Genomic DNA, 27975 nt, shown 5'->3' with positions numbered 1-27975 from the left:
TAAAATAATGACCATTATTAAAATTAAACTATACAGTTGCTTGTTATTATTGTGCACACTTCTAAAAGAAGTATGTTAAATCTTTAGTAAGTATTTTGTTTTAATTCATTAATTTCTACTTTTGACTTTATTTTTTCTTCTTGCTTGAATTACATTTGTTTTGTTATTTAAAAAACTTGTATTTTAATTTAAAGTTTCTTTCTGAGAAAAACAATTTCATTTCCAAGAGTTTAGGAGGCAGTGTTCAGGATAGTGGTTAAGCTAAAAGTTTTGACATAAGACTTCCTGATTTTCAGGGCTGGCATCACTTCTAACTCACTGGGCTCCACTTGTGTTCTTCATCTATAATACGTAAACAATAATAATAAGTACTTCAAGGGGTGGTTGGCAACATTAAATTAACAAATACAAGTAAAACGCATAAAGCGGTGTTTGTGGTTCTCATTTAATCGTAACTACTGTATTTTGGTTATTTATATTTTATTATTATTTCTATTGCATTCTAGTTAGATCATGATGTCTACATATGTCTTTTAATGTTTACTTAATATATCAAGTCATACATAGTATGTCCAATCAGCTTTTATAAATATTTGATAGACAATTCAATTAATACCATACTTTATAAGGTTGACATTTTATAATTATTAAAAAAGCCATAAAATTTTGTAATATTCACCTTCTCTACAGCTTTCTTTGGTTTGAATCCTTCAATACCCTGTCCTGTAGCTTGCCTCACCATCTACCAGCTGGAACTCTCCAAGCCTTCCACAAGCCCTCTTTATCATGCCAATTAGATGAGGATAGTCCTCACTCACTATTCACCTAGAAATAAAGTTTGGGAGAATTAATGAGCTCTGTACATGATTTGTGTTGCCATATTGGCATCACAAGATGTTTACTTTAAGGAAGACTGAGCCTATGGTATGTTAACAACTGTGCTTTGTAGGTGAAGCTTCTCTTTCCAGTTGAGGTATGTGGTGAACGTACATTAGCAGAAATGGAAGAAATCCCTAATTTCTAGAAAGTGCATATCAGTTGTAAGGCTTTTTCCATGAACACTTAATGAGTTTTCACTAGTATTCAAATGTCAGGCATTAGACCGAATGATTCTTAAGCACCATCTCATTTATCTTATCATCGGCACTTTACAGGTATTACAGCTGAGGCTTAATGAAAACAACTTGTCCAAGAGTAAACAGTTACAAGTGCCAAATGAGAATTAAAACCCAGGTCTGTCTGATTCAAACCTCATGTTCCTAACCTCTGTACATGTTGAGGATAATGAGAAAGGAAGATAACGCACCTGTAGAGTTGTTGTTCTCTATCATTAAGTCAAAAGCAGACAAAGCTATTGAGCAAAACTCTCCAGGGAATGAATCTAAGGCTGGATTAATAATCTAGTCTAGTACCTGATCCTGTGATCATCCCCAGGATTCCAACCAGCAATGTCCAAATGAAGTACAGCATGGCCACTGCAGTGGAAAAGAAGTGATTGGCAATTGGAAGAACAGCACCCATGCTTCATGCAGCCCCTGCCCTTGTGTGGGGTCTGCTTCCTTACTCTTGGAATGTGTCTTGCTCTTGGATGCATCTCCTGCTTGGCCCATCCCAGTGCCTTATGTAGAAGAGGTCCTCAGAAAAGTTACCCACTCATTCGGCATTCATATACTGAATGGCAGCCCTGTGTCAGAAACTGGTTTGCATGGTGGAAATACTGCAGTGAGCAAAACAAAGTACTCCCTAGACTTTACATTCCAGTGGAGGGAGCCAGAGAAAAAAAACAGATACATATAAATACTGTCAAATAATAAGTGCTATGAAGAAAAATAAGTTGCAATGAGGAGACGGAACATTACAGAGCCATGTCATTAGGTAGGGTGGTCGGGGTGGACCTCTCTGCAGAGGTGACATTTGAATACTAGCCTGGACAAAGTAAGGAAATAGACTCTGAATAGTTGGTGAAGAAGATATCAGGGAAAAGAGGCAGCAAACACAGAGGTCTTGAGGCTGCAGAGTGTTTGGAATAAATATTTGGTAAATGCATAAATGACTGATTAGAAGGGTGGGAGTAGATACATAGGAAGTATCTACTGAATTGGGAGGCATAGGGATGAATGGACTGCCCACCAATTCTCTAGCACTCCTGGACACTCCATCTTTCCAAGCCTCTGGAGGTATGGGGAGGCTTCTTGGGGCAATCCCATCATTCACTGGACAAGAAGTGGAGGAAGTGCTACATTATGTACCTAATCACAGGGATAAGAACAGGTGGGGTGGGCGCCTGGGTGGCTCGGTTAGGCGACTAACTTCAGCTCGGATCATGATCCCGGAGTCCCGGGATCGAGGCCCACATCGGGCTCCCTGCTCGGCGGGGAGTCTGCTTCTCCCTCTGACCCTCCCCCCTCTCATGCTCTCTCTCTCTCAAATAAATAAATAAAATCTTTAAAAAAAAAAAAAACAGGTGGGGTGTTGAGAGACAGAAAGGATATGGGTAAACTGGTCTTCAAATATAAACATTTTAGTGATGCATTTGAAATCCACATTTTGAATGCCAAGGAGAGTGAACAAAAGAACCATCAATTAAGTTTTGAATAGTTACACAATACTGCTAAATGTCACTTTACTTCATAGAGCAATATGTCCAAACTATAAAGTTAAATGGATATAGCTTTGACTTTCTTTAATTCTGGAATAACTTTTTTAGGCATTTAACAGAGAGGTTCAGGAAGAGTATTAGGAGAAAACAGATAATTACATGCCATTCAAACTATTTACGAACATGAATGTTACAGAGCTAGCATAACTGTAATTACACTGAGTGAAGCCGTAATAATGCAATCAAGTGGTTGCATTATTAAAAGTTTTCTTTACAGCAAAGAAGTATAGTTTCTAAAAGAAGCTTATATCTTGAATTTGTAATGAATATCTGCTTATATTGCATTCTGATAATTTATTGAAACTAGTTCTTCCTTTTAAAATAACGACTGCATTGTTTTAGATTAACTTTTGACCTTTAGGTTTGGTTTGAGGTTTCATCAGTTAATTTAGCATTTTTTGACAAATATTTATAAATTATGTTTAAAGAGAACTTCTATAGTAATAATAACACATCTCCTATGCATATTTTTATATTGTCTACTTAGTACCATGAGTTGGATTCCTTAACATTCAAATAGAGCCTGATCATGTTTTCTGATCATCACAGAATTTTGTAGCTGGAGATGGTTTACAGGATTTACTTACCTCTCTGCCAGTCTTTCTTTTTACAAATAAAGAGACAGACTCAAGGGAGAGCAAAGACTTCTTCAGAATCATAGAGCAAGTGACAAAGTCAGGACTAGGACTGGAATCTTTTGATCTCTGGTGTTCTTTCATCCTACTTTAAAAAAAAATGAAAGAGCCATAAGTCCTTTAAAAAAAAGGTACTTGAGAAATTATAATAATCCTATAGAATATGTTCATTTTGAATTTAATTTGGTAGATTTCAATGCAGATCCCCCAACATACTATTAAAAGTTACTTTCAGTAGAAATGTTTATGTTGGAAAGCAAAATTGTCTTTTGTGAGCCCTGAAGAAGGCAGGAAGGTAGATGTCTTGCTTATTTTCAGTTTGCTTACACATGTACACATGGACTCAGTCGTCCAAGCCAATTCATGTTATTCTCTCTGCTTAGAGTGCTCTGCCCACTTCTCTTCACAAAGTTGGCTCCTCCATAGGCTCTCTATTCCCCTGATGACAGAGTCATGGGTGGCTCCCCATTTCCTGATTTTATTGCATTTATTTTCTTCATAATATTCACCTGTGTGTGTCTGCATGTGTGTGTGTTTAGTCATTTATTTTCTTTCATATTTACTAGACTGTAAACTCCAACAAGGCATTTTCTATATCTTTTTGGTTCACTACTACATAGAGGGTCGATAGTTCAGGGAACATATAAGAAGCACCTAGGAAATGTTATATGAATAAATGACTCCGTGAATAAATGAAATGACTATGTGATTAAGTATGAAAGAGTTGTGATCAAAGTATAGTTTAACAATGGCTTTAGCTTTCAGCCATATTTGACACAACTATAAAAGACGTAGAACCCTTCAAGGCACATTATAATTCCCTGAAATTGTAAATCAAACCTTGAAAAGATCTGTCAGCTAGATGAAGAGTAGTTTCAGCCATTGTCAGTGATTTGTAATGCTTCAGAAGATTAGAAATTCTGCATCTTGGGAAGGAATTTTCTTTAATAACAAACAAACACTGAATTAATACTGCTTCATATTGTTTTATGCTACATCAACGTCTTAAAGTTTTGTGGCAACAGATTTTAACAGATTTTATGAATGTGTAGAGAATTGAGAATTGCATTGAAATACATGTTTTGCAATAAAATGCACATAAGAGAGATGCATGTAACAATCTGTGCATTGGGGGCGTTCTAGTCCATATGGAATCTATCAAACCAGAGTATTAAAGGGATAATTGAATTGAGATCCGCATTTTTTACAAACTGCAATCTAGAAAGATTAGCTGATTTATCAATTTCACATCCTTTTTCTGGAATGTTAGGATATAAATCAATACATAACTGACTTCTCTCACACCACGAGATACAGAATTTAGGATAACAGAACACAGGCTTCAGGGCCATAGAAACCTGGAGGAAATCACAGCTCCATCATGATCCGGGTCATCTTGACGGTTTCTTTATAAAATAATGATAGTACTACCACCTAATCCATTGTCGTTTAAGTAAGAACTCCTATGTCAAATACCTAGGATAGTGTTTGAACCACAATTGATATTCAATAAATATTAGTGTCCTCTACCTTTTCTTAAATGTCCCCTCTCTTGATATAAGGTCTAATAGGAAATCCACAGTGTTGCTACAAGACAATCTGTTTATTGATCAATTAAAGCTATCAGAATGTCAGTTATCATGACTTAGAAAACTAAGACAAAATACTATAACAACTCAAGTGACAAAATGTATCAGGGAATGCTTCTCAAATTAGAAAGAGAAATAGAAAAAGTATAAAATAGAGGGAGGAGAGGTAGAGAAAGAAGGAAAAGAAAAAGGAAAATGCAGAATGAAAATTTCAAATGTTAGCATAAAATATAATCACACCTAATTTTTAATGTTACTAGCTACAAACAAGAGCTTGTATATATATTATATATAGTTGACCCTTGAACAACACAGGTTTGACTGGATGGCTCCACTTATATGCAGTGTATAATGCATACAACATATAAAATATGTGTTAATCAAATGTTTATGTTATCAGTAAGGCTTCCCATAAATAGTAGACAATTAGTAGTTAAATGTGGGGGGAGTCAAAAGTTATACTTGGGTTTTCGACTGTGCAGGGGATCAGCATCCCTAACCCAAGCACTCTTCAAGGTTTGGCAGTATATATCTCCTTCTAAGTTTCTTATGATCCTTCCAAGTTGTATTGATATGAGCCCATTAATAGATGGCTTTGCTCAGATTTCCATGGTCAAATATTTCAGAAGATAATATTTTGACAGTTGAAAGGCCAGTATTCAGAAGGAAGAGAAAGTATGCCATTTTCCGTGTCATCCAGTTGATGGTGACTGACAAGGGAAGATTTTCTCACCCACTTAGATTTTCCAGCCTTTTTAGTTCACATCCATACCCAAAGAGATGGCTCATAATTCAAATGAATAACCACCTTAAATATTGATTAACCAGAAATGTCAACTCTGCCTATTTGAAAACTGAGTGTTTTTAAAATACCAGGTGTTGTGACTGAAAGAAGTATTGATTAAGTCTGTTTTCCTAATGGTTTTATTTTATGAGGGTAAAAAATGCTGTGCTCCGGGAACCAAGTAGTCAGCCATCTTTTTTGGAAAACTCTCTGAGTATAGAGCACTGGAAAAGGCACTGGAAGTTGTGAGAATGATTCTCTCTCCTCTCAGAAATCTTGCATTCTTCTTGAGACACACACACACAAATTTAATGAAGTAAGAACAAAAAGATTTCTTGGAAAAGATAATCCATGGTGTGACTTTTCTGAAAACTGCATTATGAAGGTAGTCCAAGATGGTGTCTCAGGAAGAACCTCCTCCCATTGACAAACCAGATCTACAGCTACATATGGAATAATTCCCACAGAAAAAGAACTGAAAACTAGCTGAATAGCTCTTTCCACAACAAGGGATAAAAGGGCCACACTGAGATGAGTGGGAGAGGCAGAGGCACAGTCTCACCAAAAACCACACCATGGACATGCAAACCACAATAGGGAGGGATCTCATGGGTCCAGAGCTTCTCCCTGAGGAGTGAAGGGTATCCCCACATTGAGCACCACAACCCTTGGGACCTGCAGCCGGAAAAAGGAGGACCAAAAAATGTCTGCCTTTGGAAATAAACTGAGCTTATATCCAGGGGCCTCGGGGGGGGGGGGGGTCTCAGATACTTATTTTGAAGGGTTTATGCCTAGACTAAATTTCCTGGAACCCAGAACAAAGGCAGCAATTTGAGAGGTGAATGGAATGTATGTGAAGGGGATTCATTTGCTGATTTTAAAGCATCTGCCAGGGGGGCAAGGACCAAGTGGGACTTTCTTTGGGGAAAGAGGTACTGGTGAGCACCATTTTTGCACTCTCCCTCTACCATGCTAGTGCTGGCAGCTATAGCACTGACACAGCTTTGCTAAAGCCAAGGGTGTGGTCCTGCCCCAGCATTCTTTCCCTACATTGCTAAAGCTACAGGCATGTCAGCGCCCTGTGCTTTCTTGGCTTCACTAAAGCTGTGGGTGTACCCCACTCCCAGAACTCTTTCCTAGCCTTGCTAAAATCCCAAGTGTCTACCCCAGTGTACTTCCCCTGCATCACAAAAGCTGCAGACATGCCCTGCTCTAAACACTCTCCTGCAGCATTGCTAAAGCTGGTGGGAAAGCACAGTCCATACATGAGATTCCCCTCAATTACCTGGCTCTGGTGGCCAGAGGGGCTTGTGTTCCTGGGCCCCATGAGACTAACAATTGTAAAGACAATTCTGGGCAAGATACCACACCCAGGGCACTGCACAGACAGCAACAGAAACATCCCCAGTCTGTCTTTGAAAAAGACCCATTTACTTGTCCTGGAGTTTCAACCTGAGATTGGCTTTAGCTTGCCCCATATTTAGAGGCTACAGAGGCACTCTCAGGGAATGTAGGTAGAGAGATGCCATCTTTGTACCCCCCCCATTGCCTTTGCCACAGTTCACTGTGAAAGGAGCTTTTACACTCCACAGTCCTCCAGAAAGCTTATACACTGCCACAGTCCTCCAGAAAGGAATTTATACACTCAACTGAAGCCCTTATTCCTGCAGTTGTCATCCAGGCGATGCCTCCAGATCTCATCTGGAGGCCAGCAGGGTTTATGATTGCTGTTCCACAGGACTATGGCATACTTTAAAAGCTGCTGCCTGAGAATCTGGCTTCCAATCAGCCTGAAACTAAGTCCTAAATGAGATCACACGTTTGGGAACAATGACAGGCATTGGCACACCCTAAACAACTGAGAGCTATTAAGAACAAATCAGGCTACTCAGTCACAAAGGTTTGAGAATCAACCAAGAGCTAGGGTAAGACTCAACAGTAAGGTTTATTTCTCATACAAGACCACTTCTCCAAGACTAGGAGAGGTAGCTGTTTTACCTAATACATAAAAACAAATACAGAGAGTCAAGCAAAATGAGAAAACAAGAATATGTTCCAAACAAAAGTGCAAGACAAAAAATCAGAAAAAGACCTTAGTAAGTAAGTAAGACCTTGGAGACAAGTCACCTGATGAAGAGTTCCAAGTAATGGTCATAAAGATGCTCACTGAACATGGGAAAAGAGTGACATCTTCAACAAAGAGATGGAAAATATAAGAAAGCACTAAACAGAAGTCACATACTTAAAGAATAAATAACTGAACTGTGGGTGCCTGGGTGGCTCAGTCAGTTAAGCATCTGCCTTCGGCTTGGGTGATGATCCTGGAGTCCCAAAATCAAGTCATGTATCGGGCTCCCTGCTTAGTGGGTAGCCTCCCTACTCGTGCTCTCTGTCACTATCTCTGTCTCTCTCAAATAAATAAATAAAATCTTTAAAAATAAATAAACTGAAAAATACAATAGAATGGGTTCAATGGCAGACTGAAACAGAAGTTTCTAGTGACCTAGAAGACAGAGCAATGGAAATCACCCAAACAGAGAAGTAAGAAGAGTAAAAGAATTTTTTAAAAATGAAGATATCTTAAGATACTTATGGGACAACATCAAGTGGAATAACACTCACATTGTAGTGGTCCAGAAGGAGAAGAGAAAGGGAAAGGGGCAGAAAACTTATTGAAGAAATAGTGGCTGAAAACTTCCTAACCTGAGGAAGGAAACAGATACCCATGTCCAGGAGCATACAGAGTTCCAAATAAAATGAACTTAATGAGATCCACATTTCAAAAGTTAAAGATAAAAGGAGAATCATAAAAGCAGCAAGAGAAAACAACTTGTTATATACAAGGGAAGCCCCTTAAGATTATCTGCTGATTTTTCAGTGGACGTTTTGCAGACGAGAAGGGAGTGGCATGGTATCTTCAAAGTGTGAAAGGAAAAAACTTCCAACCAAGAAGGCTCTACCTGGCAAGGTTATCAGTCAGAATTGAAGGAGAGATTAAAGAGATTTCCAGACAGACAAAAGCTAAGAGCTCATTTACGACTAAACCAGTCTTACAAAAAAAATAAAAAGACTTTAAGCTGAAAAGGCACTAATAACAAAAAAATATATGAAAGTAAAGATCTCACCGGTAAAGGCGACTATAAAGTAGAGATAGTAGATTAAACACATATAAAGCTAATATGTAGGTTAAAAAACAAAAATAGTAAAAGTGACTATAACTGTAATTATTGGTCAGGGGATACACAAAATAAAAAGATGTAAAATATGACAAAAAAAAGGATAGTCAAAACAGTTTTTTAAATGTGTTCAAATTTAAGTTGCTACCAACTAAAAATAGACTTATATGTACATATAGGCTGTCATATGTAAACCTCATGGTAAACACAAAGCAAAAAAAGATACACAAAAAATGAGATAAATATAAACATAATTCTAAAGAAAGTCATCAAACCACAGGGACGAGAATAAAACAAGGAACAGAGAAGAACTACAAAACACACAAACAATTAACAAAATGGCCTCAAATACATACTTATCAATAATTACTTTAAATGTTAAATGGACTAAATTTTCCAATCGAAAGACACAAAGTGGGTGAATGTATAAAAAACACAATTCATTTATGTAATTTTCTATAAGAGACTCACTTCAGATCTAAGGGCACACACAGACTGAAACTAAAGGATGGAAAAAGGTATTTTATGCAAACCAAAGGAAAGCTGATACAGCTAAACTGATACCAGAAAAAGTAGACTTGAAAGCAAAGACTGTAGTAAAAAGCAAAGAAGGGTATTTTATAAAGAGGCCAATCCCACAAGAGGTTATAACATTTGTAAACATTTATGGACCCCAAATGGGAAATACCTAAATATATAAAGCAAATATAAATAGACCTAAAAGAATTGACAGTGATGCAACTAAAGTAAGAATATTAATACTCCATTTACATTCATGGATAAGTCATCCAGAAGAAAATCAATAAGGAAACCTTGGCTTTAAACAACACATTAGAGCAGGTGGACTTAAAGATGTATATAGAACATTCCATCCAAAATAAGTGGAATACACATTCTTCTTGTGTACACATGGAACATTATTTGGAACAGGTCACATGTTTGGTCACAAAACAAGTCTCAATAAATTTAAGAAGACTGATCATAGCAAGGATCTTTTCTGACTACAATGGTATGAAACTAGAAATCAATTATGAGAAGAAAACAGGAAGTATCACAAATATGTGGCGATTAAATGACATGCTACTGAACAACCACTGGGTCAATGAAGAAATCAAAGGAGAAATCTAAAAATACTGTAAGATAAATGAAAATGGAAATACAATTCAAAATCCATGAAATGCAGCAGAAGTAGTTCTCAGAGAGACGGTCAGCAATATAGGTCTACCTCATAAAACAAGAAAACTCTAAAATAACAACCTAACTTTATAACTAAAAGAGCTAGAAAAAGAAGAATGAAGCCCAAAGTTAGTAATATGAAGGAAATAATAAAGATCAGAACGAAAAGAAATGAAATAGAGACAAAATAAAACAATAGATCAGTGAAACTAAGAGCTGGTTCTTTGAAAAGATAAACAAATTGACCTTTATCTAGACTCACTAAGAAAAAAGAGGGTTCAAATAAATAATATTGGAAATGAAAGAGAAGTTACACACCTGATACTACAGAAATACAGAGGATAGTAAGAGACTGTTGTGAACAATTACACACAGCAACAAACTGGACAATCTAGAAGAAATGGATAAATTTCTAGAAACGTACAATCTTCTAAGACTGAATCACAAAGAAACAGAAAAATCTGAAAAGACTAATTACTAGTAAGAGGATTGAATCAGTAATCAAAACCTCCCAACAAAAGTTCAGGACTAGACAGCTTCGCTGGTAAGTTCTACAAAATTTTCAAGGAATAATTAATACCAATCCTTCTCAAACTCTTCCAAGAAACAGAAGAGGAGGGAACTCTTCCAGACTCATTTTTTCTTTTTCTTTTATTTTCCTTTGTTTTTTAATAATATAATGATTCAGCAATTCAATACATTAAACAGTGCTCACCATGGTAAGCGTACTCTTTAATTCCCATCCCCTATTTCACCCCTTTCCCCACCCCCACATCCCCTCTGGGAACCATCAGTTTGTTCTCCACAGTTAAAAGTCTGTTTCTTGGTTTGACTCTATCTCTCTCTTTTTTTTTCCCCTTGGCTCATTTGTTTTATTTATTAAATTCCAAATCTGAGTGAAATCATATGGTATTGGTCTTTCTCTGACTGACTTATTTTGCTTATGACAGAGAGATCAAGAATATACATTGGGGAAAGGACAGTCTGTTCAGTAAGCACTTTGGGAAAACTGGACAACTACAGGCAGAAGTATGAAACTGGACCACTATTTTTAAACAATAACATAAAAAATGTGGATTAAAAACTTGAACATCAGACCTGAGCCATAGAACTCCTAGAAGAAAAAATATGCAGTAAGCTCCCTGAAACAGGTCTTAGCAATGATTTTTTGAATCTGACACCTAAAACAAAAGCAAAAATAAACAAGTGGGACTACATGAAACTAAAAAGCCTCTGCACAGCAAAGGAAACCATCAACAAAATGAAAAGGCCACCTAGTGAATGGGATAAAATATTTGCAGACATATACCTGATAAAGGGTTAATGTCCAAAATGTATAAAGAACTCATACAACTCAATAGCAAAATCCCCCAAATAGTCCAATTAAAAATGGGCAGAGGATCTGAATAGATGTTTTTCCAAAGAAAATAGACACATGGCCTATAGGTACATGAAAAGATGCTCTATACCACTAATCATCAGGGAAATGCAAAGCAAAATCTCAATGAGCTATCTCTTCATACCTTCAGAATGGCTATTATCAAAAAGACAAATATAACAAGTGTTAGAAAGAATGTGGAGAAAGGGGAATCCTAGTGCAGTGTTGAGGTAAATGTACACTGTAGAATTACCATCTGACCCAGCAATTCCACTTCTGGGTATTTATCTAGAGAAAATGAAAACATTAATTTGAGAAGATATATGCAGCTTCAGGTTCATTGCAGAATTATTTACAATAGCCAAGATAGGGAAACAACCTAAGAGTCCATCAGTGGATAAATAGATAAAAAAAAGATGTGATCTATATATATAAAATGGAATACTATTTGGCCATAAAATAAATCTTACCATTTGTAATAACAAATGCCCCTTAAGGGCATTATGACAAGTGAAGTATTTCAGACAAAGAAATACTATATGATCTCACTTATATGTGGAATTTAAAAAACAAAACAAAAAAAATAAGCTCATAGATACAGAGGACAAATAAGTGCTTGACAGAGGCATGAGGTGGTGAGTTGGCAAAATGGGAAAAGGGGGTCCAAAGGTACAAACTTCCAGTTATAAAATAAGTAAGTCATGGGGATGTAATGTACAGCATGTTGGCTGTAGTTAATAACACTATATTGCATATTTGAAAGTTGCTAAGACAGCAAATCCTAGAAACTCTCATCACAAGAAAAAATTTTTTGTAATTGTGTATGCTGATGGATGTTAATTAGACTTACTATGATTTTCATACACATATATAAATTGTATCATGTTGTACACCAGAAACGAATATAATGTTATATGTCAATTATACTTCAATCTATAAAAGTATGAAATATGAGGGGAAAATCTTAGGAAATTTATTTTTATGTTTTTGTGACTTCTTTAGATCATCTACATACCTTCACATAATTTGCCTTAACTTCAAGACACACTAGTATATTCCAGTTCAGTTTAATTCCGGTGCTTATTACCCAGAATTACTACAAACCCCATGAGTTAACAGTATAGTCCCCATCAAGACTGCCCTCACTTCAGATGCCAGCCCCAAGTTCATAGGCCTCCAGGCTATCTACACTTCTGACCAATTTGCTACAAATGAGGGGGAATTCCTCCTACCTCCTTTAGGTTTGATAAATTACTAGAATAACTCACAGAACTCAGGAAATTTCTGTCCTTATTAGAAAGGATACAAATCAGGTCAGTCAAATGTAGAGACCCATAGGACAAGGTCTAGAAGAACCCTAAACACAGAGCTTTATGTGCTCTCTTCTCATGGAATCCAGGTACAGCACCCTTTTGGTTTATCGGAAGATCCACCTACCATCATTTTCCAGAGTTTTTACTGGAGAATCATTATGTAGAAATGATTCACTCCGTGGACACATGACTGAACTCAGTCTCCATCCCCGCCCTTCCCTCTAGATCAGGCTGGTTTAATGCGCAATTCTCTAAATACATGGTTGGTATTTCAGGTGATAGCCCCTGTCTTTCCTCTTCTTGTTAACATAATCTCAAGTGTGAGCCATGGGCCCACTATGAATAACAAAGGCACTCCTCTATCATTAAGGAAATTCCAAGGATTTAGAGGTTGTCTCCCAGGAATGAGGTACAAAGACCAAATTCTTCTCTATACAATACACGCTTTCTAAATTGTTGTACTACCTTTTTATGAAAAATAATATACCTTTAAGCCAAAGTTCTTTTTTTTTTATAAGAGCCTGTGCAGGTTTTCCCATAATTGCTTCAAAACTATGTATATAAAATGTTATTGTTGCCAAGATATACACTCTCATGGATCATTAAAATGAGTATGTCCATATTAATTATGCAATTGTATACACACATAAATATATTTATGTATGTGGATATGTGTATACACACACATTTTCCTAAAATAGTTGTATATATAGTTTGGGTACTCTTTTTCTCTAAACGAATTTTCTAAAAACTGTATCTTTGAAAGGATAATAGCAGTAAACTTTCTAGTATACTTGCTAAGAAAGAGTAACTATTTTGTAGTAATTTTCTATGGATAGTCCCTGGAAACATATTAGTTAGGCTCAAAGAGGTAATGTTATTTGATGGTATGTTACATCATCTAAGAAAAATTTCTGCATAAGAGAATTTTCCACACAAGATTCTTCTTAAATTTTATTTTAACATTTTAATGGAACTCTATGGTATATTTTGACTATTTACTAAATAGAGCAAATCAAGCATCACTTAATCATTTTCCAGAATCATCATCTGTTTTTGAATTATGCTGTTATATCCTTGGCAACACATTCAATTCAAGCCTATTGAGCTCTTTTTCCATTCTAAGAGATCCAGAAATTATCAGGTCTGAACTTTACAGTTTTTTTCTAATTTCTCCTTTGCTATCAATTCTTGCTTCTTTCAATTTCCTGTGGCAGTATTTCCTGCCCTGCCCTTATTGCCTTCAGAATTAGCCCAGGATATGAGTTGAGGAGATGTGAGGACCCAGTGCCCCTCCCTCTAGAGTCACATGCACAGTCTACCAGGAATTGTTTCCTGGTGGCTGTTTCACTGGCTCAGGGGCTGCAAATTCCAGGATGTTTGACATTTGGAAACTGGACATCCAGGTAAGTGTGGTTTTATTCCCAAAAAGTGGAACATTTTACAAGGAACTACTGTATTCCCTTACAAATGAAACATTATGAATTAGAGTTCTAAAAAGCTTTTGAATAAAGGATTCATTTTTTTTTCCTTACTGAAGCCACTTCAAGTATTTGGAGGGTTTTTGTTTTATCGGTAAATATATCGTCTTAAAACTTTAATGTCATTGTGTCAGATCCAGGTGTTATATTTAGGATTGAATTTGAATAAAGAATAGATCACTCTTCTAAAGTTAGCAGCATAGTTTCCAAAAAAGGTAAAATTTATTGGAATTTCAGACTCAGATTAAGAAACAAATCTAATTACATTTAAAATGTCAGTGTTTTTAAACATGTCTTCGAAATTAACCAGTGATAGTCAACTTATTGGGCACATTATTTTTTTCCAAAAATAATTGCTTCTAAAGCATATATCCAAGTCCAAACACTGTTGATTAAGTAAACTACTTGATATGTCTTATAAATGCAAGTATCTCCCAAGAATACTTGATTTTAATTTTGTATTATGTATCTGAGAAAGACAAACACTTTGACACCTGTGTATTATATGCATACTGAGTTGTTCTCCTACTTGTTTTGTTTTCACTGCATTTAAGTTACCATGTGAATTTCCCATCATGTACTTCATTTCCCTTGTAAGCCGTTGCTAGTTTAATTTTCTAAAACAGTAGCATTTAGAATTCTCCGTTGAGCTTATTTGCTGAGTGCATTCTTCCTATTTTTTTTTTTTTTTACTATAACCCACTTAGCAGCAATGCCACTATAACACTATGGACAGGACTCTCTTATGATATATATCACATTATATTGTGATTGTTTACATATTTAACTCCACCTTCATTTATGATGCCTAAAGGATATGAAGCCATGCTTCTGTCATTTTGTGTAATTTCCATCTCAACATCATGGTTGGCAGTGGCTACTGAGGACATGGTATTTGAACAAGAGAGCTAATGGAAGCCTCAGTTCTCTGGTTCTACACTCCCCTCCTCCTTTTTTTTTCCTATTTGTCATCAGGTAGTGACTGTCACCAGCACCTAAGAAAGCTTTCTCTAGGGTCACTTAGCATTTTTGTGACAAATTTCCCCAGCAGCATCTCAGTGTGAAGATAATGAAAATAGTTAAGCCAGAAAAGCTATCTCATAGTTTGAAGTCTACTTCCTTCTCCTAAGGTTTCTGCATTACATATGGATCTTGTCTTTTCAAAAATTTCTCTAGAGTACCTTCAGATAACAAAATTATAGTTGTTTGAAATAGTATTTCATATAATTGTGAAAACAACTAAATGCTGTATATACATTTTAATTAGAAAATCATCTAGATAAAAGGTAACATTTAAAATGTCATTAAACAATATCACATAGTTGTAGCATGAGATTATTTCTGTTATGACATTTCTCTGTTCTTAAAAGTAATTTATCAAATTCATAAAACTCAACACCATTTTACTGTAGGCCAGTTATATCTCAAAAAGTCTTTTTTTTTTAAAAAAGGAGAGATAGTGGTTGGTTGATTTTTAAAAGAAGAAGGACAAGAATGTATCACATACCTTGCTCTCGGCCCAGTCTCTACTACAACAGTAATACAAAATGTTCATAAGAACGTAGAGTTTTTACTCCATTATGTTTCCAAACTTTCCCGTGTGTTGTGTAGTGTATCAAGCTCTGATAAAGTGGTTTCATTGAATTAGTGGCGATACCTATTGAAAATAGGAAGAGAAAAGGGACAAATGTATTGACTTTTAATTTCTGTGATTCCAACCCTGTTCAGTTGGCCTTTGGGAGATAATTAGTAGATTATCTGAGGCCAATCAGATTTGGCTTTCAGTTTCCAAACAAAATTATTGCAAAGGATTTGGTCACTATGAGCCCATCCTCTTGTCGTCCTTGATCTTGAGCTTTGGATCCAGTGCTCTTAAATATATAAACCTTCACACACACACACACACACACACACACACACACACACACACACACACACACACACACACACACACACTCGCTTACTTTGGCAAATTTATCAAAGCCTAGATATGCAGCCTCTAGGAAATTATTTTAGGCTCTGGCTTTTGCCTGGCTGGGCAGTCACTGATGCTACTCCAACAAATCTGGTTCCTGCCTTCTGCCTAGTTGGGCAGGATCTGATGCTGCCTTGGATAATCTTTATTTAGAGTCCTAAAGAAGAATGTTTCATGTTGATTTTACCCCCACTGGCTATTTGGACATTTGTTTTCCATCAGTAATGGCCATCTGGATCTGTTTTAAATATGTATCAGATATTTCACCACTTTTTCTCAAGCTCTGTCTTAATGACATGATAGAAATGGCTTCACTTGGTGAAACAGTGCATTTTCTCTCCCAAGAATACTACTTTTGTGCATCATGATCTGGGCCTTCCTTCAGGAAGGTAAGTATAAAACATTTAAGTGGCAGTAGAGCTCAAAGAACCAAACACATTCTTTAAGATTGTGTTAACATACAGAATTGATTTGGCCCTTGACTGCACACACCAGACAGTCCAGGCTGGTTCCACTGCCTTAGAGAAGGCAGAGGTGTAGGGATTCTGTAGAGATTGGTGACATCTTTCCCCACACCCCTATAAGCTCTCTGCCTCTCCCTTGCTTCAGTGCGTATTCACCAGCCAGAGACGGAGGCCCCTGTGGTAGTAGCCAAACAAGCATTTTATCTATGCTGATAATAGCTTTCAAGTCATCTCTCCAAAAGAATCCTGCCATGCCCCCCAGGAGGAAGTGAGCCTGCAATATCCCCATTCACGACTAAACTCATTTCCTGACACTTAGCGTCTTCTCACACCACATGACTCAGTTCTCTTGAGAGTTCTTCTCTCACCCTAACAGCAGGCACTCGGCATTGCCATTATGTATTTACTTCTTTGTCTCCCTAGAAGCGTACTAGGAATTCTTACAGAGGTAGGGATCTTGTCCTACTCGGCTCTGTACCCCCAGCACTTACCACAGGGTATGACACATGAGAGTACCCAACACATGCAGTAGGATCGACAGAAGAGAGGGATGAGTGCAAAGCAAGCAGAAACAAAATTTTAAAGTGCTAAGTACTCCCAGCCGAATTAGTCCTTACGGAATTTAGCTGCTTTTATTCCAGTCTCTGAACCCTGTTCTTTCACTTAATAGGCTCTTATATTAATAACCAGATTATCTGGTTTGTACTGCTTTGCCAAGAACTACTGTGATGAAAGTCCAAACTAGTGAATGATCTATTTGCTTCTCAAATGTACTTGAAAGGAATTTCTAGCCTTAGATCAAGTTTCATATAATGGTATAAAATGGTGAAAATTGTACTGTGAGTGGGATTGATGACCACATAATGAAGGGTACAGATCCTAAGAAAGGAGTGAGGATCCAGTGTAAAGCTGTTTAAAGGTGACTCAGGAAATCTGTTAGAACAGAAAAATGCCATGTCCCTGTATTAGGAATTCCCTATCCGGTATGTGAGGAAATCTGAGAATAAGAGTCTATGTGGAGTCTATCTTCTAATCTCAGTTAGTCTTCTAATATCAGAAAGGCTTTAAAGTAATTATCTCACATTTTGTTTCTTTAGCATCATCCTTCTATGCAGAAAAGAATGCTCTGCTACCCTTGTCTATGAAGGACTTCCTTGGTAGAGGAAAGTAGCTGGAAGAGACATCCTTAGGCTCTTTACACAGCTCTAGATGAACAATTTGCAGTAAGTTTGAAATGCTTCCAAAAACTGACCACAGTACGGTGCTTGAGTAATAGCAGTAGCCTCCTCCAGTTGAAAAGTGCCTTTTGGATAGGGACTATAGCTTTTTCACTCTAGGTAAACACATAATGATAATGGGGCACAGTCAAGCAACCGACGCTTGGTTTCAGCCAGGTCATGATCTCAGAGTCATGAGAGTGAGCCCTGCATCAGGCTCCACATTCAGCATGGAGTCCGCTTGAGATTCTCTCTCTCCGTCTCCCTCTGACCCTCCAGCACATGCTCTCCCTCTTTCTAAAATAAATAAATCTTAAAAAAAATAATAATGATGGTGACGATAATAACAGAGAGTAGATAATACTTATTTGAAAATGTGCATGTTTTAAATATGTAAATGTGTGTGTGTATTATCCTGCGCTGGGTTTTGAACATGTAATTTAATCTATTCTCTCAGCAACCCCAAGGAGGAGTTACCCTTGTTATTTCCGAATTTTGGATGAGGAAAGGTAGGTTTAGTGAGGTTAAATAACGTGCCCAGCTCACATAGCTAGTAAATGGCAGAGCTGGGGTTTAATAAGCAATGAATATGTGTTCAATTGATGGCCTTTGAGGAAAAAAAAAAAAGTCTTGCTTAGTAAGATTCTGTTTTCTCAGAGATCTCAACCAACAGGGCCTCTGCCACATCTGTTCTTATTTGGAGTCTCAGCCTATATATTTTTGTCAAATACAAACCATGCTTCTCCTTTCTGTGATTCTTGTCCAAACTCCTTGCCCTCTGTAGGCCATTTTCTTTTTCAGTCTGTTCATTTTGCTATTACTTTATTAGATAATCTCAGCCCTAAGAAACAGATTTGAGAAAAGTAGGTAAAACTGGTTAATGAAAAAATCATTATTTTTAAACAAGGCTCATAATGACAGATTTAATTTTTTTTGTTATGTATATTCCTTTCATGAGTAGCTTTACATATAAATCTTGCATACTCAAACTATTTCCCATAGGAAACATGGCAAAATACCAAGATTGCAAATGTTAGTACTTTCAGTAGTTTAGAACTTTTCATCTAAGTTACCCTCAAAATTAGACATAAGCCCTTAGAACCAGTCCAGGATTCAGTGTTTTAGGCAGATAATCATACCATTATCTGTATAAAGCAAAAAGGATTAATACCCATTGTATCCTTTTTATTCTTCCTTACCTGGCAATCTGATCAAAAGATGATTCACCAATCTGTACCCCTCACTCCCTTTGAGCCCTGGCTCACAATTCATCTCTAGAAAATCTTTCCTAATTAACTATATTCTGCTCTGATCAGCCTTTTGCTTTATACACTTTCAGTATGATTTGGCACCCAGGTTGTGGGGAACAGAAAAGGATAGAACACCATTTTTGCAGAGACATAGTTTTAAATGAATGTGTGCTTCTATTGCAATCATAAGTGCATTGATTTTAAATATACATATATGGGGCACCTGAGTGGCTCAGTCAGTTAAGCATCTGACTTTGGCTCAGGTCACAATGTCAGGGCCCTGGGATCCAGCCACGACCTCAGCATTCTGGGGTCACGTTGGGCTTGGCCCTCAGCTTCTCCCTTTCCCTCTCCCTGTGCCCCTCCTCCCTGCTCGTGCTCACTTTCTCTCTCTCTCTCTCTCTCTCTCTGTCTCTTATTCTCCCTCTCAAATATTTTTTTAAATTTTATTTTATTATGTTAGTCACCATACATCATTAGTTTTAAAATATTTTAAAAATAAGTAAATAAACAAACGTACATTTATATAATGTGTATACGGTTCTCCTACTCTGTTCTCAAGCACTGTTGCTACTGTGGTCATGCTCAATATTGTGCTGGCCCCAGAGCTAAGCCCCTGCTTACTTATCGGCTCTTTTGGTGCTTTCTCCTGTGCTTCAGAAGCGGCAAGCTAGTGAACTGTTGATAGAGGGTTAACTTCACCCTCCTCAACTCCTCCACTGAAATCTGCCTTCTTTGCTTTCTAGTAGATAAAAAAGGCTAAGTTATTAAAACTCAGGGATAAGTTTCCCTCTTAATTATCATGGTGACAACTGACCTTTTCCTTTAAAGTATCATGTTTAATTCATTCTTTTAGAGACTACTAATTTTAGTTGTATCTTTCTTATTGCTTCTGTCTAATAAATTCTGACATGGAGGATACTGAGCCAATGTTATATTTATATTCAGTGAACATTTAGTTTAACATTTCGGTTATTTGCCTATACTCTTTGACTTGATTTTCTGCCCTGTAATGATCCAATTTTCTCCACCTCTTGCGCTTGTAGCAATAAGAAAAACGTCATGTTGTGTTTTCACCCCTTCCATAACAGCATGCTTATTTCTGAAAGTGTCAGACTTCACCACTGCATGCCTTTGGCTAGTACACGTAAATTACCAACCACTGAATTTAATGAACTATTACATCTTTATGTTTTTCAGTATTAAATATAAACATCCAAACTGCGAGCCACACTCAAATGTATGGTACACTTTGTTACATCATCTGCTGTCAAGAAATGTGACTTTGTTATTGCCCCTTTGGGCATCTCTGTCCTCCCTATATCAGAGACAGCAGAAGGCAGCACCTTCTCAAGGCAAAGAAACCTTCAGAGCCCCCTTCCTGCCTAGTTGAAGGCTCAAGGTTCCAATTTTATTTTATTTTTTTTTAAGATTTTATTTATTTATTTGAGAGAAAGAGAGCATGAGCAAGAGAGATAGGGAGAGAGAGCACAAGCAGGGGGAGGTGAGGGGCAAGGGAGAGGGAGAAGCAGACACCCCGATGAGCAGGGAGCCCAATGCAGGGCTTGATCCCAGGACCCTGGGATCATGACCTGAGCCGAAGGCAGATGCTTAATCAACTGAGCCACCCAGGTGCCCCATCAAGGTTCCAATTTTAAAAGACCAAAATGGAAGAAGAGGACCCAAGCATAGTGCAGGAAGGTATAGCCATCCTGTGTGGATATATTGAGCTGCACCATGCCTCCAGAATCTGGTCCTTTTTACTGACCCATGGGTAGCACCCATCCTCAAGCTCACAGGATGGCTACTCTACCTCCAAGCACTGTATCAGTATTTCGGAGCAGGGAAAATGGTGCAGAGGGAAGGGGCAAAGCTGCCTTCTACTAGACTTTGCCTACTATTAAAGAGCTTTCCCAGAAGCCCACCCAGTTACTTATATTTATATCTCTTTGAGAAGAATTAGCCTTAAGAGACTGGACATAGACATTTTTAGTTGATCTATTGCCACCCTGAGCAAAACCAGGTTTCTTTTGATGAAAAGGGAGGGAGAAATGGATATGGAATAAGCAAATAGTGGCTGCTTCAAGGATAAGTCTCTACAAAAATGTCAGGCTAACCTTGACCGACTTCCAACTAAAACAATAATTAGGAAACTGGCATTATGTGTCTATAGCCTAACTTCAGGATTTAAGTGTTGAAGTGAAACTTAGCAGCATGTAAAGAAAATTAATATTTTTCACCACTGAAAAAGATATTTGGAGACTTTCTTCAGCCCAGCTCAGGAGTAGAAAAATAAATCTAAGAAATGTTTTAATTTTGAAAATACTCTACAAAAATATCTGGTGATTTTTCTACCAAGAAAATATCTTCTCTTTTGAAGGTTCCCTATTACATAAAATGGGATTAGGTAATAGGAAGTAGTCATGGGACTCTAAAAGCTTCTTCTCAAGATTCCTTCCATTCAAAAAGACCTGAATAGAAAGATAAACTGATAGCATGTTATCAGATGCACACAGCCATCTTGTTCATGTACCGGGGTCATTCAGTCTTCCTGGCAGGATGTTCAGGCAAAACACTTGAGTATTTTCCTTACTGGTATGTTCCACCTGTGTTGGGTATTTTCCAACACTGATGCGATTCAGTCTAGTTCGATGCTGAGAGTGTAAAAATAACACCAAATCCGATGGACTATCACTTTGAGAGCATTTATTTTTGTTTTATTCAGTTTATGCACTAATTCAGAAAGTGCCTGAGCATATGATTAAGCAGAGCAGGCAGCTGCCAGTGTGATGAAATCTGGGAACTACAGGAAAGACCGCCCCCACAGACATGCCGTTTCAGTCGTGTTGAAAGGAAGGGCTGCGAAGGCATGTTAGCTAAGCTCATACTGTCCCTAAAGAGAGGAGTTAGTTTCAAATTACTGTTCTATAACTGCTAATATCTTAGAGTAAAAGAGTGTATCAAATGATTTGGTACAGGCATTTAGGATCGAGGTGGAACCCAAGACAGATAAATTCTAGTAGGTGTAAAGGCAAAGTCTAAAACAACATAGAGATGGGGCACTAGAGCAGGGACCCCAGCCCACCTGGAAGTAGAGCTAAACATGCCCAAAGTAAGAATCTCAAAGCGAATGGAAAGGTACCAAGACACACTGTCTGCCTCACGCTCTTGCCCTGAAATTTCCTGGGATGCTATGGCCTTTATCAGAGGGGAGAAATTCCCTTATTTGTGATAAGCACCATTTGACAACTTTTTATTCATAAAATTGTTATACATGAAAACCAAGGTTAACTAAAAATTAAATAATTTCAAAAAAGAATAGTCATTCAGTTCACAAAATCCTAATGTATTTTAAGAGCCCAGTAAGATAAATGCTGGAATATATAGCTAATATATTATTATCAGTAGAGGTGAACCCTAAAATCATTGCAACACTCCTGCCTAGATTATCATTATAAAGTACCATACCCTGTTATAGTTAAAGCTTCAAAGTGAATGAAATAAATGTGCCCTTTTGCTACATAATTTGTATTTCAACACTACCTAATTTATGTTAATGTCTAAATAGGTTAAGCACCTATGTTTATAACATAGTTCCAAAGAAGAATTATCTGTTAACTCATACAGGATTTGTACTATCTGTGGTCATTAGTGAGCAGGTTGACAAATTTTTAAGTATTGCTGATAAGATCAGGTTAAACACATACTGTGAATTTTTTTAGTTTGGATGAGTATTTGAAAGGTATTTTTAACATTGAAAAATGTCGCTGTTATTCTCCTTCAGATAGTAACCAGTATGTATCTATAGTAGTTCCTTTTACATTGCTCTAATTCCTGTTCAGTTCAAAACCACAAATGTATCATTGAGATCTACTATGAGCAAGACAGACATTGTTTTAGGAATTGTAGAAACTGTAGTGACAGGAACACATTTGCTTCTCTCAACATATTTAGAATCTAAGTGGGTGATGAAATAAATATAACCAACCAGAATATAAGGGAAATAGTTCAAATCTATAAAATTGAGGGGCTTGGGAAAGGCTCAGTTCATAGGTGGCATCTATGATAGGCACTGAAGGCTGCTCAGGGTGCTAGTAATGAGAGATTGATGAGAGAGGCCATTCTAGATCAAGAGAATCGGCACATAGGTATTAGGAATATTCACTTAAGAATGTAGAGTCCAGTTTGTAGGAGTGTGATATACAGGCAGTTAGAGAAGTAGTTCTTATTACAAGCACTTTTTTTTATTATGTTATGTTAATCACCATACATTACATCATTAGTTTTTGATGTAGTGTTCCATGATTTATTGTTTGCATATAACACCCAGTGCTCCATGCGGCATGTGCCCTCTTTAATACCCATCACCAGGCTAACCCATCCCTCCACCCCCCTCCCCTCTAGAACCCTCAGTTTGTTTCTCAGGAAAGTCTCAAATAGGACAAGCAATCCTAAAATTTGTATGAAAACACAAAAGAACCTGAATAGCCAAAGCAATCTTGAGAAAGAAGAACAAAGCTGGAGGCATCATGCTTCCTGATTTCAAACTATATTACAAAGCTCTAGTAATCAAAACAGTATGGAATAGGCATAAAAACATAAATATGGATCAATGGAGCAGAACAGAGAGCCCAGAAATCAACCCACACATATACGGTCAATTAATTTATGGCAAAAAAGCCAAGAATGTACAATGGGAAAGTAGCCTAGCCTCTCCAATAAATGGTGCTGGGAAAACTCAACAGCCACATGCAAAAGAATGAAACTGAACCACTATTTAATATCATACAAAAAAATAAAAATGGATTAAAGACGTGAATTTAATATCTGAAACCATAAAACTCCTAGAAGAAAACATAGGTAGCAAGCTCCTTGACATTGGTCTTGGAAATTAGTTTTTGGATTTGACACCTAAAGCAAAGGGAAAAAAAAATGGAAAAAGAAACAAATGGCACTATATCAAACTAAAAAGCCTCTGCACAACAAAAGAAACCATCAACAGAATAAAAGGCAGCCCACTGAATGGGAGAAAATATTTGCAAATCAAATACTAAATAAAGGCTTAATATCCAAAATATATAAAGAACTTCTACAACTCAACAGCAGAAACACAATCCAATTACAAAATGGGCAGAGGATCTGAATAGACATTTTTCCAAGGAAGACATGGCTAACAGGGACATGGAAAGATGCTCAACATAACTAATCATCAGGGAAATGCAAATCAAATCCACAATGAGATATCCCCTCACACCTGTCAGAACGCTATTATCAAAAAGAGAGAAATAATAAGTGTTGGTGAGAATGTGGAAAAGAGGGAACCCTTGTGTTCCCACTGTCAGTGGGGATGTCAATTGGTGTAGCCATTATGGAAAACACTATGGAGATTCCTCAAAAAATTAAAAATAGAATTACCATATAATCCAGCAATTCCACTTTGGGGTATTTATGCAAAGAAAAAGAAAACACTAATTCAAAAGTATATATGTATTATCCATGTTCATTGCAGCATTATTTATAATAGCCAAGACATGGAAAGAAGCTATATGTTCACTGATGGATGAATGGATAAAGAAGGTATGGTGTGTGTTTGTGTTTGTGTGTGTGTGTGTGTGTATACATAAATGCATTCATATTTATATGTGTGTGTGCACATACACATACATATAATGGATTATTATTCAGCCATAAAAGAAGAATTAAATCTTGCCATTTCTAACATGTATGGACCTTGAGGGCAATATGGTAAATGATATAAGCCAGACAGAAAAAAATAAATACCATATAATGCAGTTATATGTGGAATATTGAATGGAGCACTGGGTGTTATGCGCAAACAATGAATCATGGAACACTACATCAAAAACTAATGATGTAATGTATGGTGATTAACATAACATAAAATTAAAAAACAAAAACAAGCTCATGAATATAGAGAGCAGACTGCTAGTTGCATGAGGTGGGGGTTAGAGGGTGCTGAAATGGGTGAAGGGAATGGAAAGGTACAAATTTCTAGTTATAAAATGAATTTAAGTCATAGGGATATAGTGTACAGCATGGAGACTATAGTTAATAACTATATTAGCTAAACACTGTATTGAATATTTGAAAGCTAGGAGAGTGGATCTTGAAAGTCCTTGTCACAAAAGAAGAATTTGGTAACTATGTATAGCAATAGATGTTAACTGGACTTACTATGGTGATCATTTTGCAATGTATATAAATATCCAATTATTATGTGATACCTGAAGCTAATATGTTATGTCAATTATACCTCAATAAGAAGAAAGTATATATTTAACTGTTTATAGGACCACCTTGTTACGGCATACATTCCTCTGGGCTCTAAAAGAATGTTTCTTTTTATTTATGTATTATTAGAGTGGATAGATTTGGGGACTGTTTCCAACACATGTCTTAATAAGCAAATGATAAAGCCATTTTATATCTTTAAACTGATTCCTGTATCCCCTCAGATTATGCTTTCCATTGTCCACTTTTTAGGCCTTACTTTGATTCATCTCACTTCCAGTGATCTAGGGCCAAACAAAACTTCTCAAGACACATCTATATTTTTCCTCATGACCATATATGTGATTCCACATAATCTAATCCTATTCCTCCTTGATTTGTGTAGACTCAGAATGAGATCATGTCTGGTCTCTTAGAGATCATAACTGTTCTAAGACTTAGTTATACTGAGTTACTCTATACTGAGTCATAACACATTCTTAGGCCGCCTGGGTAGTTCAGTCAGTTAAGCGGTCTGCCTTTGGCTCAGTTCATGATCCTGGGGTCCTGGGATCGAGTCCCACATCCGGCTCCCTGCTTGGTGGGAAGCCTGCTTCTCCCTCTGCATCTCCCCCTGCTTGTGTGTGCTCTCTTTCTCAAATTAATAAGATCTTAAAAAAAAAAAAACATTCTTAAAACCGTACCCCCAAGATATTTATGTTATCATTGGCAGGACTGTCATGCACTGAAAGTCTTTACCACAACACTGAATTCAACACACAAGACATTATCAAGTATTCTCAGATTCATCTGAGTAATGAATTATAGCAGTAGTACAGAGAAAGGATTTTGAGCTTTATAAACCATCAAGAGAAAAAAGTCATTCACCAAAACTGTAAAGTTTTTGAAAGAAAGGAAATGTTCTCCTTTGTTCTCCCTCCATCCCAATTAAAGGAACAGGAACATAGTGTTAAATATATCAAGAATTTACTTATTGTCTGAAAATTTAATATCTTTATTTGGCTTTTTCTGAGCTGAGCTACAACCAATATGTGTTTTAAAGAAGTTTGTTGTTTATTTGTAGGTTCACGCCGGTTATGTGACACACTATGAAAATATTTTCTCCCTGTTCTGGGTTCTGGAGCAGCTTCTTCAAAAGGAAACCAAAGAAGGCAACACATCAAGTGTAGGGCATGATGATCAAGAAATCAAGAAATTTCTTCAAAAGCATGATGAAACTATTTTCCAACTCTCTGATGCGTTTCCTTTATTCACTTTTTATTTATGGAGACTGGGCATTCTCTTGAACTCAGTAGAAACTGTTGAAAGTAACTCACTTCCTTAGCAATTTACTAAATGTCAGAAGCATACTGAAGTATGAAGATCTTCTGCTTAAAAGATTTTCAAGTATATTTTTTAAATGAGCATTTTAAGTGGATCTCTAAATATAATCATTCAATAGGTTTAAATTGTATATAAAAGATTATGAGTCCTATTTCTATACTAAAATCAGTCAGTTTCAGTTGAGAATGTCCTTATTTCCATGTAACTGTATTTTACAATATGTTACTCAATATAGTCTAGCTCTATTATTCTCTATAATGGACCATTAATTGTCTATCTCATAAACAGTATTTACATTTTAAAAGATTTACATGTAATAGATAGTAAAAGGCAACAGAAGAGATCTTAAAGGTTTTGTTACTTTGTCAAAACAATCTCTAAGTGGTTATAAATGAAATTTTTAAAACTTTGTTCTTACATAGTTTCATTTACACCTTTGTCTATCATCTTAGAGGATGATTCTTTAACATTTATAAACAAAATGGCCCTCAATTTCATAAAATCAAATTATTTGTTAAGTCCTTTGAAAGTACGAATTCATTGTTTAAAATGTTTGTTTTTCAAGTATTTGTTTTGATTCTGTTTATTATGTATAATATTCCGGTTATTGTTAAAATGTAGTTAAGTCATGTATAATTATATCATTAAGGATATTTTTACAAATCTAACATCTGCCCAGAAATATACTTATTGAAAGTATATTTATACTTATTAAATGTATTAGTTGAATTTGCCAGTTACACAGTTTCATTGACTTTATTTCGATTATTAAATTCATAACCAACTAGCTTAATGAGTACACATTATGTACTTACCTATAGTGCAATTTAGGACACAACAAATACAAATTTACTTTATTATTTATGTGTGATATTGTTTCATAAGTTAATTACCATTCCTAAATGCCATTGGTATTTTAAAAAAATGTATATAAAATCATATCATCATCTGCTATGGTTATTTTTGGAATTATTTCTGCTTTGTAGAAAAGAAAGCCTTTTTTATAAAACTCAATGTATATATCAGTCACCTATTATGTAACAAACTACTACAAAATCTCAGTGGCATACAATAAATATTTCTTGAATGTCTGTGGGTCAGTCACTTGCGGGATTGGCTCATTTGAACTGGATTCTGTTGGAAAGCTCTGCTCAGGTTGCAGATCCCACTGAGCTAGTTTCTTTATTACAAATTGGCTTTGGTCTCTTCCACTTGTGCTTATTCTGGGGCCCAAGTTGAAAGGGAAGCTACTCAAGCTCTTCTGTGGCAGTGGCAGACTGGCAAGAGGAAAAGGGCTAGGCTG

General features: G+C 36.5%; 1 protein-coding gene across 4 annotated transcripts in view; it reads left to right on the top strand.

Annotated features, from left to right (window-relative positions):
- The window catches only part of MEI4 (meiotic double-stranded break formation protein 4), a 235948-nt gene extending 208189 nt beyond the window's left edge, over window positions 1–27759 (top strand). For 3 of the 4 annotated variants that reach the window (XM_027602392.2, XM_027602393.2, XM_027602391.2), the window contains one exon: window positions 26413–27759. In XM_027602392.2, the coding sequence (XP_027458193.1) occupies window positions 26413–26673 (261 nt within the window). In that variant the 3' untranslated portion in view covers window positions 26674–27759. Of the gene's footprint in view, window positions 1–17727; window positions 17854–26412 lie in introns of all 4 variants that reach the window. The other variant, XR_003521454.2, reaches the window with a different exon arrangement.
- Window positions 27760–27975: the final 216 nt, after the last annotated feature.

This window comes from Zalophus californianus, chromosome 7 (assembly GCF_009762305.2).
Source record: "Zalophus californianus isolate mZalCal1 chromosome 7, mZalCal1.pri.v2, whole genome shotgun sequence".
Lineage (NCBI taxonomy): Eukaryota > Metazoa > Chordata > Mammalia > Carnivora > Otariidae > Zalophus > Zalophus californianus.
The sequence above is the reverse complement of the archived record's forward strand: the minus strand, read 5'-3'. Positions and strand labels throughout refer to the sequence as shown.